Source organism: Argiope bruennichi, chromosome 7 (genome assembly GCF_947563725.1).
Source record: "Argiope bruennichi chromosome 7, qqArgBrue1.1, whole genome shotgun sequence".
NCBI classification, from domain to species: Eukaryota; Metazoa; Arthropoda; class Arachnida; order Araneae; family Araneidae; genus Argiope; species Argiope bruennichi.
The window spans coordinates 127,419,918-127,439,838 of NC_079157.1; the positions used below are offsets into that span (position 1 = coordinate 127,419,918).

The following is a 19,921-nucleotide window of genomic DNA, read 5'->3' on the forward strand; positions in this document are numbered from 1 at the left end:
TTTAAAGTTCTTTACTCACTGAGAGGGTGCGATATCCCATTTCGCTTCAAACTAGAAAGTAAAGAACAATCGAATAGAAATCGGTCATGAGAAAGAATAGCCCCCTAGAGTGTTCCATCACTGTATTCTACTTAGAATTTCAATTCCTTTACTTACCCTTTGTTTTAGAAAACAGCCTCTGACTGCTTTTATTCATCGTTAAATTAAAATAATTTCAGTACTTCAAATCGCTTGAATTTCCATTTAAAGGGTTTAGTTCAGAACATCATTGATTGATTCTAATTATTGCTTGTGTTATTTAACTTCAAATGCAATCTAGTTTTATTATATTACTTCCTTTTCATTTTGGGAATTTAACATTTCTGAGATTCTTGAGAGAATCTAATATTATTTCATCGTCCGCATTGAAAAATGTTAAAGATCGGAACGGGAAAAGAGCTCATGGAATTTGTATGTCCAAGAACTGTTTCACACATTTCAATGAAATTTTAAAAAGATTAAGAATTTCATATATCGAGTGTCAGATGCTCTGAAATTATCTGATATGCGATATGAAATACATTAGTGTGTGTTTGGATTTTTATCTAAAAATTTGAATTACATAAAAAATTAACTTCTGTTAGATATTTGCGTGTTAATTTTAATATTCTCGGTTAGAACTTATTTTTTCAATCGTCTTTAGATTTAAATGTTGTTGCATTATTTATCCTCTTCTTAATATGCATTAATAGCCCTAATTCTTGGTTGATTTTATATATATTAATAATAATAATATATCATATAAGGTCACTCATTTAAAAGCTTCGAGATTTTAAATTTTGTATAAAAATTATTTTTACTTGTGAAGTGCATAGAGAAAGAATTTAAATTTTCTGTACCCGGGAGGGTGGGAAATGCATCGAAATTCACAAGTTTCATTATTGGATAAAATCTACTTTCTGTGAATAAAAAATTTTGTACATTTTTACGGGTTTAAATTTTGCTTCTTTTAACTTCGCTTACGAATCCCTTTAAATTATTTTATTGCACTTAACGAAATTATTTATATTTTTAATCACTCTGAAATAGATACTGTTTCATATTTACAACGATGAATTTTCGTTTGAAACTTTGTACTCTTGTGTATCTTGATGTTATTACATCATTTAAACATTTTCAGTTTACCGTTTAGTGCATTTCATTTCTGATTCCATACGAGATACGACAACTAGGAGGAGTTTGAGGAGGGGTGGGGGATTAAAAAATTTTGATTTATTATAAAAGGAAATTTAAAATTAAAATTTCCTGATTGAATAATGAATGAATTAAAAGTACGCAATGCTTTAAAAATCTATTTTTTATTATAACGAATAAAAGTTGTTTTTAAAAAGATTTTTAATGAATTTCATAAAAATAATTTTTTTAATTTATTAAGTTATTACATTTTTTTATTTACTACGTTGGACTCCTCCTTTCTTGAAAATATTAAATGCGTTTATTTATGTGTCTATGATCATATTTATAATTAAATATAAATCTTATCTTTAGTTAAATTGTATTTAAAATTTTACAAATTAAGAGAATAGTTTTCGAAATTATCGTTTGTAATCACCAGAATGACTGAAACGAAAAAAAAGGAGGAAGATATGTGTCATTCGCAAACTTTAAATACAGTTTTACAAAAATGTCAACATTTCATTGCGTTTTAAGTTAACACTGGAGGAATAGTTATAGTTACCGAAAACGAATAGTGCGTCTCCGTTAGTCTTCAGTTTTCTAATGTGATGATAATGCTTAAAAAAAAAGTCAATTAAAAAATTTTTTTTAGACTTTGTGGAGTAGAAGGTAACCAATGTTCGATTTTCTCCCCCTCCCCCAAGTTGATAGTTGGTCCGAAACTTTAGCTGTCGCCACTCCTTTAGAGTGGCTCTTTTGTCTGAGCACACAGCTGGTCTCGAATCGCGCATGTTTCCTTGCTTTCAGCCGTTACTAAGTCTGATTTACAAGCCTTTTATTTGGCACCACCTGTTCACACTGACAGAACATCATACCTACGTCGAAGGTGATGTCATCGACAAGAATAGAGCTCTCCCCCACCTTGTCTTCTCCAGGTACTTCTGCGGTTTGTGAAAGGTTGCATGGTGAAACGTAATGAAAAAATTAATTTCCTGTTGTAATAGTTTAACTGCTTTCATTTTCCATAAATTAAGACTGCTGTACCAAGAAGGAAAAACGCGCATAACGACGCCAAATTTCATGAATCAAATCATTTTCTATTTTCTTTTGGGATTTTTTTTAAAGGTAATTTCAGATTGTGGATGCTGATTGATATTAGGCGAAGTTTTGCATGATATGTAAAAATTGTATTGAAACGAACTACTGAAGGTGACGCGAAATGAAACAGTTTTTATATTTCGATTTGTCACAATATTTTTTACGTAAAAATTGCTTATATAAACGTATTAAGCTAAAATGATATTTGGAAAAATGGGGGGGGGGGGAGACTTCTAAAATTGAACTGCTTAAAAGTCTTTTTGGAACTTTATCCAGCTTTGCATTTCTTAGAATATTTCCTTGTCGATTTGAATGAAAGCTGTCATGCTGGGGGGAAAACTAAAAATAATTACCATTTCTTCACCCTGAAATAGGTTAGGTTAACAAAAGTCTTTCCTGTCCTTATATTTCAGCCATTGTTTATTGTATCGTATTTTTTTTTTAAATTACATATTTAAAAACCCTTTTTCAATCAAAAAAAAAAATATCTTAAACTATCCAGCGATTCTGCGCTAAATGTCAAGGCCTGATGCCAATGACGTAATGTTTTGAAATGTTTTTGTCAGCTGTTCTGTTGATAGAATCTGAAATCGTAACGGATGATTTTTGATTTGATTCTTCCAGTATTTTCTTTTCGTGTGTTTTGTTTTTACCTTTTTAAATAAATAAAATCGGTGCGATGTATGTGGATTTTTTCTTACGTAAGAGAAGAGGAGATTGTCATTTTGAACCGATTTTTTTGCCAGGAACCGATTTCCCTGTGCCATTTAGATTCACCTCATTTAGTAACAGAATATCCATTCATTTGGCAATATGCATTCGAGGTTATCATCTGCAAGCTCAAAGAAATGTATTCCCTTTTTTGGGACAAGGGGTAAACTAAATCAAAATCTGTTTGAAATCTTTAAATATAGTTCGATTATTATAATTATATAATAAATTAGCGAGAGCGTTCTGCTTTGAACTTTCTGATATACAAGCACAATAGGGTGCTTAAAACAAGTTGACAAATATCTCTCCAATGATTAGTTTCCGAAATTGCAATGGATCTACATCAAAGTAAAATATCAAATTTCCATCTATTGCATAGAAATGTAATTTTGCAAATGAGCCATTTTAAAACAGGTGGAAAGTTAACATTTTCTTTTCCTTGTAACTTCCTTATAATTGAAGATAGAAAAATAAATAAATGGGAGGAGTTAGTATCTCATTGGAATGAATAACTTTTGTACTAAAAATGTTCGGTAGCTGCCATTGCTTAGAAATGAGGGATTTTCATACGTGAACTCCGATTGTGTTTTATCATGATCTGTATTGACAGTTTTGGAAAAATAAATAATTAAATAAAACTTCATTTTAAAAAAATTATTTAAATAAACTTGGACTAAAGTTTAATAAATTACAGACAATTGAAAAAAATAATGGAACAGAAATATTTAATGGTAACATTATGTAGAAATGATCAGCTTTAAAAAATTCCAGAAGCTGCATGTGCTTTAATTATTTAAATTTTATTATAATTTTTAACTTGAAAGCGGAACTGTGAACGTATTTGTTTTGATTTTATCTCACTTTTTAAAATGAACCAAATTCTTTTCTTTTCTTTTTTTTTTTCCCCTTGACAAAAACGAAAAAATATCCTTGGCTATCAGGAGCCGGCACAAAGTATTTATTTCTTGGGTTATAGATTATTTGTTTAGAAATGATTAAATATTATCGGAAAGATTTCATATTTTTCAATAAATACAAAATGTTTATAATGAAACTAATTTTTATTGTGATCCATCTATTTACTAAACGAATATCAATCCCCTCGCTGCTGCGTTGTATAGGTTGCTGCTTAGGGTTGAAAATATATCTTGTAATATTTATTACTTGTTGAATAATTTTATATATTTCATGCTGTAGACGTAAATTTTGTTATTTAAATACATTTTTTTACATGAACTTCATTCATCTGGAATTTTATTAACCTGGTGTACCTCTTGTCTGATATCTGTCCCGTTACAGAAAGTATACTGTTTTTTAAAAGTCGTTATCGCCGTAACATAAATGTGTTATAAAAAAAAACTGAAGGCATATTCTTTTTTATTCCAATATATTCAAAAGTTCAAAAGATAAGATTACAATTCGGATATTATTAAGAAAAGATATCGATATTCCTCCAATGTTATGAATATTTTTGAATTTTCATGCTCACGTTGTTAGACATCCTGTTGGGGGATTTCATTCTAATATCTCGTTACGTTTGTGAGTTGCCGTGTTCACAGTTAAACATAATTGCAAAAATATGTTTTACAGGTCCAGGGTGGTTTGAATGAAGGATATTCATCCAAATCTTAAGGCGAAATCATTTTGATAATAATAATACGATATTTTTCTGTTTGTGTTCTTCGAATACTAAAAAGTAAAATTAGCATTCCTTTCCTGAAGGTTAAACACTCATAGAATTCTTAAAATGAAATTAATTTAAATATCGTTGCTACTTTCGTAAAAAAAATTTTCAATGAATCAGTTCTTGATTCTAAAGATATCCGAGTCTGTATTTTTTTTTTTTAAATGAAAGCAAAGGTTAAAATAGATTTAAAAAAAAATAATGCGAAATGTGCTATCTTTCACCTTTGTTCGCAAAACAAACCTCCTCGAGTATTCGGTTTATCGAAATGAGTTTTTTATTTACATCTTAATGAGTTTGTTTTTATCGTTATCCCTGATTGTCTGAGAATCACCCAATGACCCAATGCAGGAAAATATTTACACCGAACAATTCGCGAGCGCGCAGTTTCGCCACTTATCGCTGTTGCTGTGCGGGGAAGAAACTGAACTGCGCATTTCGGCAGCTGTTTGAACATTCACTTCGAATGCATTACTAGCTGCAAGAAAACAAGTTCATTGATAGCGAACAGTGCTTGCTCGGGTTTCTGCAAGAGCCTTCTTTTAATCGCAATGACGTAGCTTCAGTTAAAATCTTATTTAAAAATGAATGATTTTGAACTTGCATGAGGTTCATTCATTAATAGATAATGGTGGATTTCTGATGCCCCCCCCCCCCCGACAAATTAAGTTTAATATTTGTGTATAGGATAGCGCGAGGGGAAAAAAAAAAAAAAAAAAAAAAAAAAAGTCGCGCAAAGGATATTTCTTTCTTTCTAATGTTATTAACTCTGAGGAATGCCTTTTCAAATATGTTTCGTAAGAGAAGAAAAATAATTAGCATTTAATATTAATTACTTGGAAGTAGAAAAACACTACTTCCGCCCCAAATAATTTTACAGGAGGGACAAAAAAATTACCCTCTTTCTTTCTTTTTTTTCTTTCTTTTTAAATTACAACATTATAGCAGTTAGTTTAGTGCAGATATAGAAACATAAAAGCCTTAAGATTCAAAATGTAGAGAGGATTCAATAAATTTAATTTATTCCCCTATTTACAGTAGTTATATATGTTTGCATTATGTTATTCAAACTCCACACCCCTCTTAAAAAGTATGCGCTAAAATGTGGATTTCATTCATTCACAAAGTGATATGTGTGAAGCATGCATCGAAGTAAGAAGCCATAGCCTCTAGCGTACATTCGCGCTGATAAGGAAATTCGCTTGATACACAATCTTCCTTTCGCAAATTATGGAGTGGGAACGAATGTGTTTGTTATTGCGTTTGCGCAGCAGCAGAAAAACATTTCTGATTAAAAGACAGTACTTCACATTGGGAGCTTTCTCTCTCTCTCTCTCTCTCTCTCTTTTATCTTGCTAGTGACGATAGTTTTATCTTTACGTAAAATTCCTCCCCCTCCCCCTTCTTTTTAATATTTTTGTCCTATTTAAAATAGCTTTATTATAGTTATGCAGTTGTTTTTGACCATCTTTTCATGTTTGCATCATTTCTTATGTAACTGTATTTGCCATGTTATTCTGTTCTTGACATTGTTTTGTTTGAAGATCAAAAAGTGGCAAATTCAAGATCTCCGTCCGCTTTCTCCCGTTGTCGGCATAGGACTTTTCAACAGTTATTTTTTCGCTGTGTTCCCTTTGAAGTTCTAAATATGAGAAGGCGTCAAATGGTTGGTGGACATAAATCATTGTCAAGTAAATGAATGATTATAGATAACACGTCGAGGTTTCATCCCTGTACGAGTGGGCGACATGCAGATGTGAATAATGAAAAAATAAATCGAAATTTGATACAGACAATACAATAGAGATCCGTACCTGGGGACCTGATTCCCACACCGCATTTCATTCGCCTGAGTCGTTGCTTTTTCGTGTTACCGCATTCACACAATCGCATATGACCGTCAGTATTTTGTCTAAATTTCGATACATATCTATACTATTTCCTAGGGAACATCTCAGATGTGGGGAATGAGGAGCATCCACAAGGGTTGTTGGTTCTCACCAATTCCTATTGGCCGCGGTGGCCTCTCGGCTTCGGAACCGGAGGGTTTCAGGTTCGTGTCCCGATTCCACCGAAGAACCGTCGTGTAAGCGGGCCTGTTGCACGTTAAATTCGTCATGACCAAACATCCTCCCGCTGGTGTGGCATGGTGTGGAGAGAGGGGGTGCAAGCTCAGGTGTCGTCCTCGTCATCTGACCGAGGTTCAAAATGACGAGGTCCGTCCCAAAATAGCCTTAGTGTTGCTTTAAACGGGACATTAATATAAATAAACCAAACCAAACCAAACTCACCAATTCCTGGTGGATAAAAAATAGTGTGCGGTGGCTCCCTCTAATCGATGAGGTGGCGTACCTCCTATGGCAGGGATTGTACTGTGGGAGGTAATGAACCTTAGGATTCAACTTTAGTTTTCGCCAATGCTGTCGCGTCGATCCGACCATTCAGCTTTTTCCACGTGCCTTCGGGCAGGTCGGAGTAGTTTGTTATGGTTTCATATTTATAATTCTAATAATAAATTTGTATGGATTATTTCATCCATTTGGTCATTAAGTTATCGTATTCGAGGGATATTCAGAATTTTTCTAAAGAGGCAAACAGACAAACGTTTTATGGACTTGGGGTTTCTTCCAAAATCTGATCTTAAAAAAAATCTTCAGATTTGGCGATAAGGCATAATACCAAGTTTCATTCCATTACTCTCGAGTAAGACCGATGATAAACACTCAGGGCCCAAAAATGTGTTTTCCGAACTCGGGACGACGGAAACGTTGGTGTCTCAACATCGAACTTTTGGTGATTACGTTGTTTCTATGCCTTTTCTGTTCGCGAGAAAGTGACATGCGGAAATATGTGAGCAGTCCGAGTGCACGAACTGAGAACACAATACTTTGAGAGATTCTTACGCAAGAAGCGATGACTGAGATCATAGAAAGTGTATTTTAAAGGTTTATTTTTTATTTTTCTAAGGAAATTTTGTATTCTGATCATTTTCGGATTTGGAAACATTTCACGCTTTTACAGATGCTTCTGGGTGTGTTAGTTTAATAATAATAAATAGTGGGTGGGCAGATGCAAGAGGTTTAGATTTAAGTATAAGGTGAACTGAAATTATTCACCGAATGCGCATTGATCGTTCATTTTTCTGTCTGCCACTTCTTAATGAAGTGCAATGAATCGAAAAGTGCTAGGCTGGAGATTCTGAAACGAATAGGACATCCCTCTTTTTTCCTTCTAAATACTCTCCATTTGGAACAATGCTTTTGTTCCATTCTACTTCTTTTCCAGTCGTTTTTTTTAAGCATATTTTTGATAATACGAAGTATCGAATTTTTCCCCGACAGACGGGATTGGAAAGAGGAGGAGACGTCGGGCGGTGTTGAAACACTTTGTTGACACTCGGCTCTCGATGCGCTCTGCGGTTCGGAATGAATTCCTGTCACCGGATGCGCCCACTCACATCGCACGACAATGCATTTGACCTTGACATCTGTTCTGGCCGCGGATGCCTTGGCGAGGCTGGTTGCATTACCTGTGAGAGAGGATCCGTGGACGCAATGTATATGAGAAAGAAACGTTAGAGGAGACAATGCTTTGGTATTCAAACTTGATTGTATTTTATATTGAGACTATGGGAAGAACTAATTAAGCACTATACGCTGTGAAATTTGATGCTATGTCTCATTGAAATAACTCGGTTAATAATTAATACTTTTTAAAATTGCACTACACGGAATATTAATGAATTAAAATAATTATTAAAGGAAGATGCGGTTTTATATGTGTGTTAATAAAATAAATTATTAAAAATTGTCATCAATGAAACTAAACTCATTTTTCATACATTTTTTTCATGGGTTATTCTTTTTTTTCTGCTCATGAATTTTTTTTAAATGCTCGTGTATTTTTATTCGGCATATTAAAATTCTGAATTCTTCGAATGTGTCAGATTCGAATTATTTACTCCACACTAGTTTTTAAAGCTTTTTGGAAATGGCGCTATAATTACTCCTGGAATGTTCCTATCTCTAATGATTGAAAAATATGCGATGTAAGAAAGCCATATAAGTGTTGTGCACCATTCATCTTGAAGATAAATTTAAAAAATATTAAAATTTTTTAAAAATTAAAAGTAAATAAAAACTTAAATAACGTGGTAAATTCCAACGCTTATTTTGAAATTCTTTTGTACTATCGCCGAATTCATTCCAAATGGTTGCACACTGTTTATTTGATGATTATATGTTTTTATTTTTAAAATATTAAATATTTAAAGTAAATTTTTACTGCCTATTTATTTTCTTTTGTAATGCGCACTTTTAAACACATAGCAAACGCGAAAACATGCAGTATGAAAGTACTGCAAACGTGAACGAATCGGTGCTTAAATAAAAACAGATTGAGCATTCAAGAAATTAAAATTTTGTAACGATAAAAGAAACCTTTTCATTTTTATGCCCGCCCGATTTACGTAAGCCTTTCTCTTTGTCTACTCACGTACACATTTTGTGAACTGCTTCCGTATGTAGAACACTTTTTCTTGCACAAGGAAGCAGATAAGGTGAGTGAAGGATGACTTTAGGTTTTTTTCATCGGCCTTGCGACTTATCGAGAACCCGATGTACTTTGCTTAAGTGATATTTTTACTTATTGTGGCTTAAAGGCTCTATCGTATAAAAAGGGAGCTAACTGATTAAAACTTACGAAATAGACCTTCACATGGAAACTTCTGCTGTCAAAATAAATTGCGTACTCTCAGTATTTAAATTTGCAGGTGGAGTTTCATCTTGACGTCACAGTGTATAAGGGTAAAAACAGTTCAGCGAAAATCAAAGATTTATTTTGTATCATGCAGCTGCATTCCAACAATTCGTAAACATATTATCAGTTCCTTATGATGCAGATATAATTCCCGAAGTTTCGATTCCGGATGGATCCAACTTCAGTCTTCGAAATGTGCCGGTGTCGATGCCCGCTGTTTTAAGAGGGAAACACTCGTTCGCGAGCCATCTGTGGCTTTCTCTTGTTGCCTCTTTCGATGGGATGTGAACAGGGAAGAGAAAACTGCATTGTCCACATATGTTTTTGAGACAGTCGAGAATAAAAAATTGCTTTTGACAGATAACGCATTGAAAGCGTTTTTGTTATTAGTATCAATTATAAAATCTTTTGGATTCTTTTTTTTTTTTTTTTTTTTAAAGTAAAGGCTTAAATGCTTGTGCTGTTTCTGTATATGAATTTAATATATTTCTTCGTCAAGTTTTGCAGAATTGTCTCGAACACTCTCCTCTCTCTCTTCATTCCATTTAAGTGAGGTCGCCTGAATCTTTTCGGTATATTTCTGTAAAGGCCATTATTCGATACAAGTTTCAACCTTTTCTCTTTCCTCTCCATTTTTAAAACTAAAGATTTTTTATCAATTATTTTAATTTAATCTATTTTGTAAACTGTTTTCAAGTAACAAGTCTTTTGACAAAATGAAATAGCGAAGTTTTTCATTGCAGAATGATCAAAATTATCAAATTATTTAATCAAAAGAATTGGTTCCAATATGTTGCTTGCAAGAATACAAATTTAAATTAAGATAGTTTTGATAAAATCGTAAAAGAAAGGGGGGGGGGGAGAAAATCGTAAAAGAAAGGAAAGAAAAAAGGCCCTTTTAACACATTCTAAATTTATTTGCATTGAATATTGATTTAAGAGTCCGTGCGCCAATTGAAAAAAATAGCTTGATACACTATAGCTATTCATCTGCAAGTAAAATGAAAAACAATGAAAAAGCTCTGGAATTTAAACGATATTTTATATAATTTGAATACGTTTGAGATCACGAGAGTTGTAAATCAAATGAAAATACATGTCGATGAATGGACAGAAAGTCAATCCTTAAATGATTTTATTCTAAAATTGGTACACATCTGTCATTCTGATTCTTTTTGATTTCATTCCTATTGCGTTTTTTATTTATCGCATACACATGCATTCAGACTTCTCGTGTACGGATTTCGTACAAAAATATGGATAGAAATCTGCAACTTGAATGTAAAGACCATATTCCAAATTTCATTCTTCTAGTTCTTCGCATTTTTTTAAAAAGATTATTATTTCTCATATTCTCAGGTAGACAGTGTGGTTGATCATGCATTGTAATCGGGGTGTTCCGGCTACTATGAACAGTATCGAAAACTGAATTTTTACCTCGATTTTATTTTTTTGATGTGAAATGATATTGTTTGTAAACATACTTGGATTGGAACTTCGCGGTGAACGGTTCAGTATCATCCATGTGAATCAGTAGATTCGATGGAATGATTTATTGTAGTTTCGAAATCCGTAATTATGTGAATTTCTAGGAAGTCGTAAGATATTTCATCCCGATGTGAATGCGTTTTTGATTTATTTATTGCGTTGTGACTCCCATAACTCGCTCACATGACGTTTCTGATTCATTCAGTTGACGTCAGATGGATAACGTACTTTGGCGTTTCTTGTCCAGAATCTATTTAGTTGTCTCATTTTCAACATGACTCAATTATTCACGAAAGGTCACAACAAGAGTTTTTTGAAATCTTAAAAAAGAAATGGAAATGAACCACTTACGTAGTCGCAAATAGAAAGTCTTTGCCTGTGTCATTGGTTAAATTGGTCAAAGAAAATGTACGACCTGGGAACTAGGAAGTATGCGGAACGATTTCGGGTCATGGTGGAAATAAATAGTCAACTGTCTTCAGGCATTACTTAGCAGGTTCCTAAACAGATCACTTCTTCTCACGCTATATTTGTTTAAAATAGTGTCGCAGGCCGGCTATTGTTTTAATGGATGGGGCATTTCTTTCTCTACATGTGTGCCTTGTTCCTTTTTCCAAATCGATGCTGACATCTAAAGTTTTAAATCTTCACGAAAAAGGCCTTTCTATATTTTCAGTTTGGGTTGTCTAGAATTCTTTTGGATATCTACCTCACTTTTTTTGCCGAAAAATGTGTATGCAACTTCTATGTCATTATAGCGATAATCTATAATTACATTGAGTTTATAACGGGTTTCCCCTTAGAAACCATTCTTGTTAAATACAGCACAAAATGCTTAAAAGGAAATAAGCAAGGATGAATTTCTTGTAATAACTGGAATCTGGACATGTTAAAATACTACTCCTTCTCTATGGAATATGGGAATTGGTAATATAAGTACAGTGCACTCTGGTATAACGTGAATTCGTATAATATCAAAGAAAAAATTTGTTAGTTCAGCAATAGTAACAATTCCTTATTAAGCTTAAGATAAATTTAATATTTTCATATGTTTTCTATAGAAAAAGATACATGCACCTACTTGTTGTTTATATACAAATAATGGAGATGGCAGTTTAATACGTATGATAAGTAATATGCTTTGAGGATCTCTGGATTTTCATAAATCTTGGAATACCGTTACGTTCTGTAATCAAGATTTGCTTTATTTGGAACTTTAAGGCATAAAAATATCCTTGGAAATTTGTTGAAGCACAATATTATTAGAATTTCAATGTTTATACCGCTGTGGCAAGCTGCTTTGTTAGTCTTTGCCAATATATGTTTTTAAAGAAACTATGTATTTTTAGCAAATGACACTTTTTTTATTGTTATTATTTTCGTACTTTAAGCTTTTTTTTAAAGAATTGGAACTGAAGTAAATTATAACAAAAGGTGACAAATAGAACTTTTGTCTAAATCAATATTTTGATCTTCTCTCTTAAGTGTGAAAGCAATTGTACTATTCGACGTTATGTTTTGTTTTCATGTTCTCGGGTATATGTGATGATTTGTTTAAGGAACAGTAAAATCATATTGGTTCAAAATGGTCTTAAAAGTTGTTTGCCTTTCATGTTCTGCGTCGTACCTTTTCAATTTATGTCATTCTTTTACTGCATCAATCCATTTGTCATCTTTGCTCAGTGTATCCAACAATTCTATCACCTCTTTGTGAATATCCATTGCAATTCGGTGCATATTGTTTTCTGAAATAGAAACCTCTGAAGCCCTCTGAATTGAAATTTTCAGAATTTACCGAATTATGATAATTAGTGCAGATGTGGAATATGTAAGGGAGCGGAGGAGTTTCTGTTTTCCTGTCAGTCGGCATCCAGTGAACAAGATGACTAATATATATATATATATATATATATATATATATATATATATATATATATATATATATATATATATATATATATATATATATATTATAATAATAATAATAATAAATTTATTAGATGAAATTTCTTTTTGAATATGATGTGGTTACTATAAGCATTTATCAAATTTAGAATGAGTCCATCAAGGGAAGTCTGCCAGTCAACATGTATTTGAACGCAATAACTCAAAAACACAGAGAGCAAGACGGATGAAATCCGTACCTTAGTTTTATTGTAAGGGTTATGTAATGTGTATCGATATATTTTATTAAAATTTCAAATCATTTTGAAAGCTGATTGTCGTAGGGGGGTATAGGAGGTAAATGAAATCTGGTGTGTGACGTCAGCTTTGTAATATTTGATTTCATTCTACCGAGGGAAAGGGTCCAGAATGCATGCTCGATTCTTTTCAGTTACGAAACTTAACATCATATACCTCGTGTGGTCTGCGGGAGTGGTCTCTCCAAAATTTTCCTGTCTCCCCTAGCAAAGAAGTGTGGACCTTGAGTAAAGCAGATAATGGCATTGGCTTACAATAGTTATGAAATATTAGCTTGAAGTTTTGCATTTTTATTGAACCTATCGCGCCATCCTTGGCATGCAATTAATAATAGCATCCGAAAATCGAATTTGTGTTTGGGACATTTTTAAGTTTCTGTGTTTTGCGTCTACAAGTTTCTGAAGGTACAGATCGAGAGACATTCGATCCTTTGTTGGATCTGACTCTGAATTTGGTAGGTATAAACGCCATAGATGTTAAATGAATTTTGAATTGAATTTTATCCTCGTAGCTCTCTTCGGTACATAGTTATCGTATTTACTTCTCTTCGGACTTCCTCTGTGCCGGATTGTGCTCGAAATTCGATAGAAATCTACAAAATATACCCAATGTTACGCGTCTTGCTTAAAACGTCTTTGTCGCAGGCAGACATAATGTCAAAAATGTGTTTCTGATTCCTTAAAATCTTGAGTTCGAATTTTTCTGACGATTCCGATGTTTCGTTTACGCGAAAGTAAAAAGTGGTGACGAGTGTATCCGTTGGGGTAAGTGGAAGTCTGCTCGAGTGTCATCACCCGAGGTTGAAAAATATTATGCTGGGAAGAGCTGTCGTGAACACAGCTTGTGCCTGCCTGCCTCTTCCTCTTGGACGGGCGCCCGCGTTGCGTCATTCCTGCATTCGATTCGCTTTGTTAAGAAAATCGTGGCTATCAAGTTATTCACCTGATGGTGGCGAGGTGACTTTGCTGATGCGAGAGTTATTGTCCGCCGTGATCCACGATTGCTTTATCTATGGGGTGAGTGAAATTTCTGTCTCTGGCCGAGTACTTTTTAATCTCTGCTCAAGGGAGATACTGAGAATTATTCTCTTTTATTGCAGAAGTATAATTATCATTGCCTCCTCCCATTTTTGAAAAAAATGTGATATTTTAGATTATTAATGAATAACATATTTTTGTTAGTGTGCTAAAAAAGTAGAAATTCTTTTATTGTGTTATTACTTATTTATCCTTTAGTTTATAACTCATTTTTTAAAAAAAAAAAATATTATAGGATCTATAACCGATTTTCTTTCACATTCATGAGAATGGGGTTCCATTGATAAAGAATCGAAATTTTATTAAATGAATCGATTAACTTTTATATTAAAATAGTTCTGGAAATATCCAAATAGTGACATTATTGATATTATATATGTATACAAAATTTCAAAGCTCTACCTTAAGAAGTAAGCAAAGAATCGATTGCGAATTTATTTATTTATTTTTACAAACAAGATAAATGAAATAAAAATGACAAATGGTTATTTTAAGGGTTTTGTACCCCTTACACTCCAATCAAATCTGGGAAATGTGAAAGTAAAGTGTGACTCATACAGTTGAAAAGAAAATTTAAATTAAATGTATGTATAATAAAATTTGGTCTAAACTTTATATCCTAGTAATTATTTGGTGTGTGTTGTATTCTGAAAATGCTGACCATTTCATTTTAAAACACTGCTTCAGTTTTTTTCGTGTATATCGCAGATTCATATCAGTTGACGATAATGGCTGTTCTATTATATAGAACTAGCCGCCTTGGGTGACTTGCTTATTCGCCGGTATACTGACTATTAACTATTAATACGGAATGCATTTATTAAAATTTCGCCTTGTTTGAATAAACCTGAAAAATATGAATTAAATGGAATCAGTTTACTAAAAATTACTGCTTGTGTAAATTGTTTATACCGTTAAAATACATAATTCCATTATTTCATAGAATTTCTATTTATTTCAGTATATAACTTGTTATATTGTATGAAATAAGGATTGCTAGCTCCAATTATAATATTTATATCACGAAAAAAGGGGGGTAATGGCTTATCAGAATTATTATCTAAAGGGAGCAATAATTTTTCAGTCTTGATTTTAATTGGCAAAAATATGGGAATAAATGGTTTGATGTGAAGACGAAATGAGTTTTAATTTGATCATAGTAATAAAAGCATTGTTACAGATTGTGAATAAAGGTGACAGGCCATATTTTTGAGAAAAGCTATTTTTTTGAAATTTTGTGTGGTGTTTTCTAATTAATAGAAATAATAATAAAAAACTAAAAAACAAATGTATGTACCAGTCCTATTTTTTATTCTTAAATTTGAAGTAAATTTCAAAAAAAAAAAAAAAAAATGACCAAAACGGCTAACACTATTCATAGATTTTTTGCAAAAAAAAAAAAAAAAAAAAAAAAAAGCCTTACATGGTCGAAAAATACCATTTTCAATTTAGGCAGTTACCTTTAATCAAATTCCATCGACAAGTCATTGCGATTTCAGATTTGGCCTCAGGTACACCTATTTTCGCGCTCGATTAAACTTTCTGTTTGTGACTTGGTTTATTCATTCTGTTTTCTTCTTGTGTTGAAGGGTGGTTTCGGTGACATAATGAGCCCTTTTTCAAGCATTTCTTATAATATTTTGCAGATCCATTAATTAGTTATGCGAAGTGTTGAATTAAGTGCCACTGTAAAAACGTTCCTTGAAGTATTCTGGTTCATTAGTACGGCGATTTGTTTATATTTGATTATTACCATCTGACAATAAGTAATATTTTGTAATTGCACTTTTTTTCCCCATTTTGATATAACTAATATTTTTTCTGATTTTCAGGATTCACCGAGAAGCCTGTATATAGTGATAGAAGTAAGTAAATGATTTTTCTATGTAATTATTATTTTTGTTAAAATGATTGGATAACAGCCAAGGTAGTTTTTCCCCTCAATTCCTTTATTTGTGTAAATTTTTTTGTGTGTGTTAAATAATATAAATATCTAAAGCAAGGAATGTAATTATTTCTAATATATACTTTCAGCGTAGAATTAAAAAATATATATAAGATATTATGAAACAAAAGCAATTTTTCTAACATATATAATCTTTTTAATATAAATTAAAATGAGAAATTTTGTTGCAACCAACAATTTTAATATGTTATAATTTCTCAAAAAATTAGATTTCTTTAAACGATTTCTAAAATTTGTAGGAAGCTAATTATTTTCGTAAATCATTAATTATCTTTACAGAATAATACAAAATTTGGTTAAACATTATAAGTGGCAACTTCAAATTATATTTACTGAATGGAATGTGTGGCCAAGTAAATTTGTACACAAAATTTAAATCTCCCTCGACCAAAAAAATTTCTTTACATTCCACGAGCAATATTTCCCCCTGCTTGCAGTTCTTCGTCAGTAACAACTCTTAGTATATTTGGACACATAGCAGCATCGAACACTAAAGAAAAGTGAGAAGCTTTTGTCTACATGCAGATGCCATTTGATCCTATTGAAATTTCAATTATTAGCAGAGGGAGGTATCAGAGTAACAGTTTTTCGATTCTAACAGTTTATTACAATATTCACTAGTAAGTCTTCTATCGCGTTGGTTGTAGGTTATTTTCCTAAACTGTCATTTTAAATTGATTTTTTTTTCTGACTTCTGTTATTTTTTACAAAACGAAGTTCCCCTTATTCATCAGAAACCTTGCTGGATTAGAGGTTTTCCGGTTAAATGAAAAAGTGTTTATACATTTTATTTATGTGTTTGTGACGACATTTGTGAATATTACAGTATGCATAATCCATTAGTCATATTTTTCAATTTACTGATTCTAAAGAAATAATATCGAAAATCGTAACATTACTAAAATAATAAATGTAAATATTAATTGTAAATATAATAGCAATTCATTTACATTATTTTATATCGCGGGGAAAAACGAAATTTAGAAAATAAAAATTGTACCATTAAGAAAATTATGCAGTTTTATGTGTGTGACTTGGGTGCCGAAATTTTATGAGTTCACAATGAATTCATAGATTCCTATGTTATCATAGATGAACATGATTCGATAAATTTTATGAATGTCTGCATTTCTTCATCCGCTTCTTACCAAGTGACTTACTCGATTTGTATGTTGTCGTCTCTTTCCTCTCCCTTTCTTCCCTTTTTCCAGAGCTTGTCCGATCCTGTTTTTGTCATCCAGAGAAACAGAACGACAGCAGTCCGTTCGGGTTTAAAAATTTATACCTTTGCTTTTATTTTGATATTGCCAATTGAGATGTGTTGTTACTGTACTAGCTCCAAAACAGATGACATCAATGTAGCCGTCGCCTCGATCTTGATCATCGACGAAAAGATATTAGTCATAGAAGTTTGGGGGAAGAATTAAATTTTTTAATGCTGTTCGTTATTCGATTATATTTGTCTAAAAGTGGATTACAAAGAATATTTCTTGCCGTATCACGTGGCAACCGATTGGCAGTTTGCTTATTAGTGAGCTTGTGAGTAGAAGGTGTGGGATTGAACTCATTAGACTCTGTAGTTGATTGACATTCGCAGTTGAATGAGCCCTGATGAATTGCGTACTTAAGGAAGGTTTGTGAATAGGGCGGTGCATAGAGGCGGGAAGTTGACAAAAGAATTATAAAATATTGTTAGAAATTTCGACTTGCCTTCACTTGTACGTGTTCGTTAAACAATTCGAACTCTTAATTTTTATGTATTTCAACATTGACGTTCGGGAATCCGAAAAACGCCATTTACAAGCCCTGTAAATATTATAACATAAAAGCGGTATGAACCGGGCAGACAAAATGTGGTTTTAAATGAAAAACTGTAGAGTCTTATTTAATTTTGTATGAAATCTGTCTTTGGGAAATATTTTCATCCGTCCGTATGGAAATAACTCAAAACTGCCATAGGCAATGAAATTTGACTAAAGTTTTTCTGTCAAAATTGTCGATTTTCGAGCCAAACTCTTCAATTGGTTGCTCGCCTGTCGGTTTGCCTATTCACCTGTACGTGAACTAGATAATTCGCAATGCACCGACTCATATACTTGAAATTTAGTGTTTTCTTGTTGCTCATATTGTATAATTGTATCAAATTTGGACACATTTCGTGAAAGAAAGGCCCCCAAGAAGATAACTAGATTTCCTTCATTACTCTACGAAACCCAAAATATGCCTCATTGTGTTAACCTACAAAAAGTCTTGGGAAAAACGTTTCCACTTCTTTTTGTAAAAAATTAAATTTATATCTTTTTTATGTTCATTTCGACTTGCCTCCAGTGGAAAATGGTGTGTAGGCGGGTGTCTGAAACAATAAATATGGTCTGAGTAAAAACAGGTAGCGTCTCCATCCTAATCGGAAGACTAGAAATTTTTATCTTCATTAAAATGGGCAAAAGTAAAATCAGCCGAGACTCGGCAACAAAGCAGAAAAGTTGCTTACTTTCGGATGAAACGAAACAATCCCCCAAATGTGAAAAGAAAGAATTTTTAGTCAGTTTGAAAATTTAATTGACTTTCACTGATTTCCGTTTACAAAATGTTTTCCCCTTGGAGATATAATTTGTAATGAATAAAAAAAATCAATTCGACCATTAACGGTCTTATGCTTCATAGTAATTCTGGACAAAATAGGAAGAAAACGTGCTGGTTCATTTGGATATCTATAGTATGCGTTCCATAGATTTTTCAAATCTTGATTATTTGAGCTAGGTAACGTGCAACAAATATATTGGATGCGTCAATAATTGCTATTTTCCCATAGTATCCGCAATTAGCCGTTTCTTGCGGAAAGTAAAGGTGAAAGGGTGCTTATATAATTAAAGTGCACGTGATGCAAGAGTCCGATCTACAATCAAGCTTTCTTCAAGACAAAAGCTACACTAACAGAATTTCAAGTATGCCTGATCGTCGTGCGCAGCAGTGTTATCGTTCCGAGCACTCTTAAAATAAGCAAAGCAAAAAGAGAAACATCTATGGTTGCACCTTAACTTAAAAGAAGTGCGCACTTCATCCGCTGGTTCGGAGCGGTTTGTTGTTAAACAACAGACTGTTATTTTTACGGCAGTGGAGACCTGACGGGTGTATTATTCGATCCGTAATGAACCGTAACAAGGGGAATTGCTATTCGTGTGCGCTTAATTTGAAAATCCACTTTGTTTGAATCAGAATACGGTGACTTAAAAAAAAGCCTTATTGCAAAATTGTCAGGGGGAAGAAATCTTATACAAGTTGTTGTAATTTCCTCATTTACTTTTTTGAGTGAGGGGAATTCGGTGGTAAAAGTGATCCTTACTTTGTTGAGACAGCTGCAGTATCTTCTTTTTTGGCAAGTGCCATATAATGCCACAGTTTCAGAAAATAAACTGATATATTTAGCGTCTTATTCATTTTTCACATTTACTTTAAATTCAGAATTAATTTTTTTTTTATTATAACCATTGTTTTCTTGATTTGTGTATAAACAATATGTAACAGGGGGGAAAATCTTACCGATTTTGGAAATTCTAAGCTTTTTACGAGATTGTCTTTAATTTATCATTTTATTATCAGAAATATAAGATCAGCTTGCCATGCGGGTATTTCATGAAATATTAACGATTCAGAAGCGGAATTCGTAATGGCGTGTTTTCGAATTTGCTAATAGATTCGACATTTTTTGTTAAATTATGTTTGCATTTTTTTTTCTCAGTTTCTACTTTGAGGTTCCATGCAATCTGTCCTCCCTCGCCTTTCAGCTATACTAATACAATACAAAATGAAGGAATGAGTATG

General features: G+C 32.7%; 1 protein-coding gene across 4 annotated transcripts in view; it reads left to right on the forward strand.

Moving 5' to 3' along the window:
* The window catches only part of LOC129974886 (serine/threonine-protein kinase unc-51-like), a 103,004-nt gene that overhangs the window by 46,815 nt on the left and 36,268 nt on the right, over positions 1-19,921 (forward strand). For 3 of the 4 annotated variants that reach the window (XM_056087660.1, XM_056087663.1, XM_056087662.1), the window contains exon 4: positions 15,966-15,998. In XM_056087660.1, coding sequence (XP_055943635.1) covers positions 15,966-15,998 — 33 coding nt within the window. Of the gene's footprint in view, positions 1-13,896; positions 14,113-15,965; positions 15,999-19,921 lie in introns of those variants that run through there. The other variant, XM_056087661.1, reaches the window with a different exon arrangement.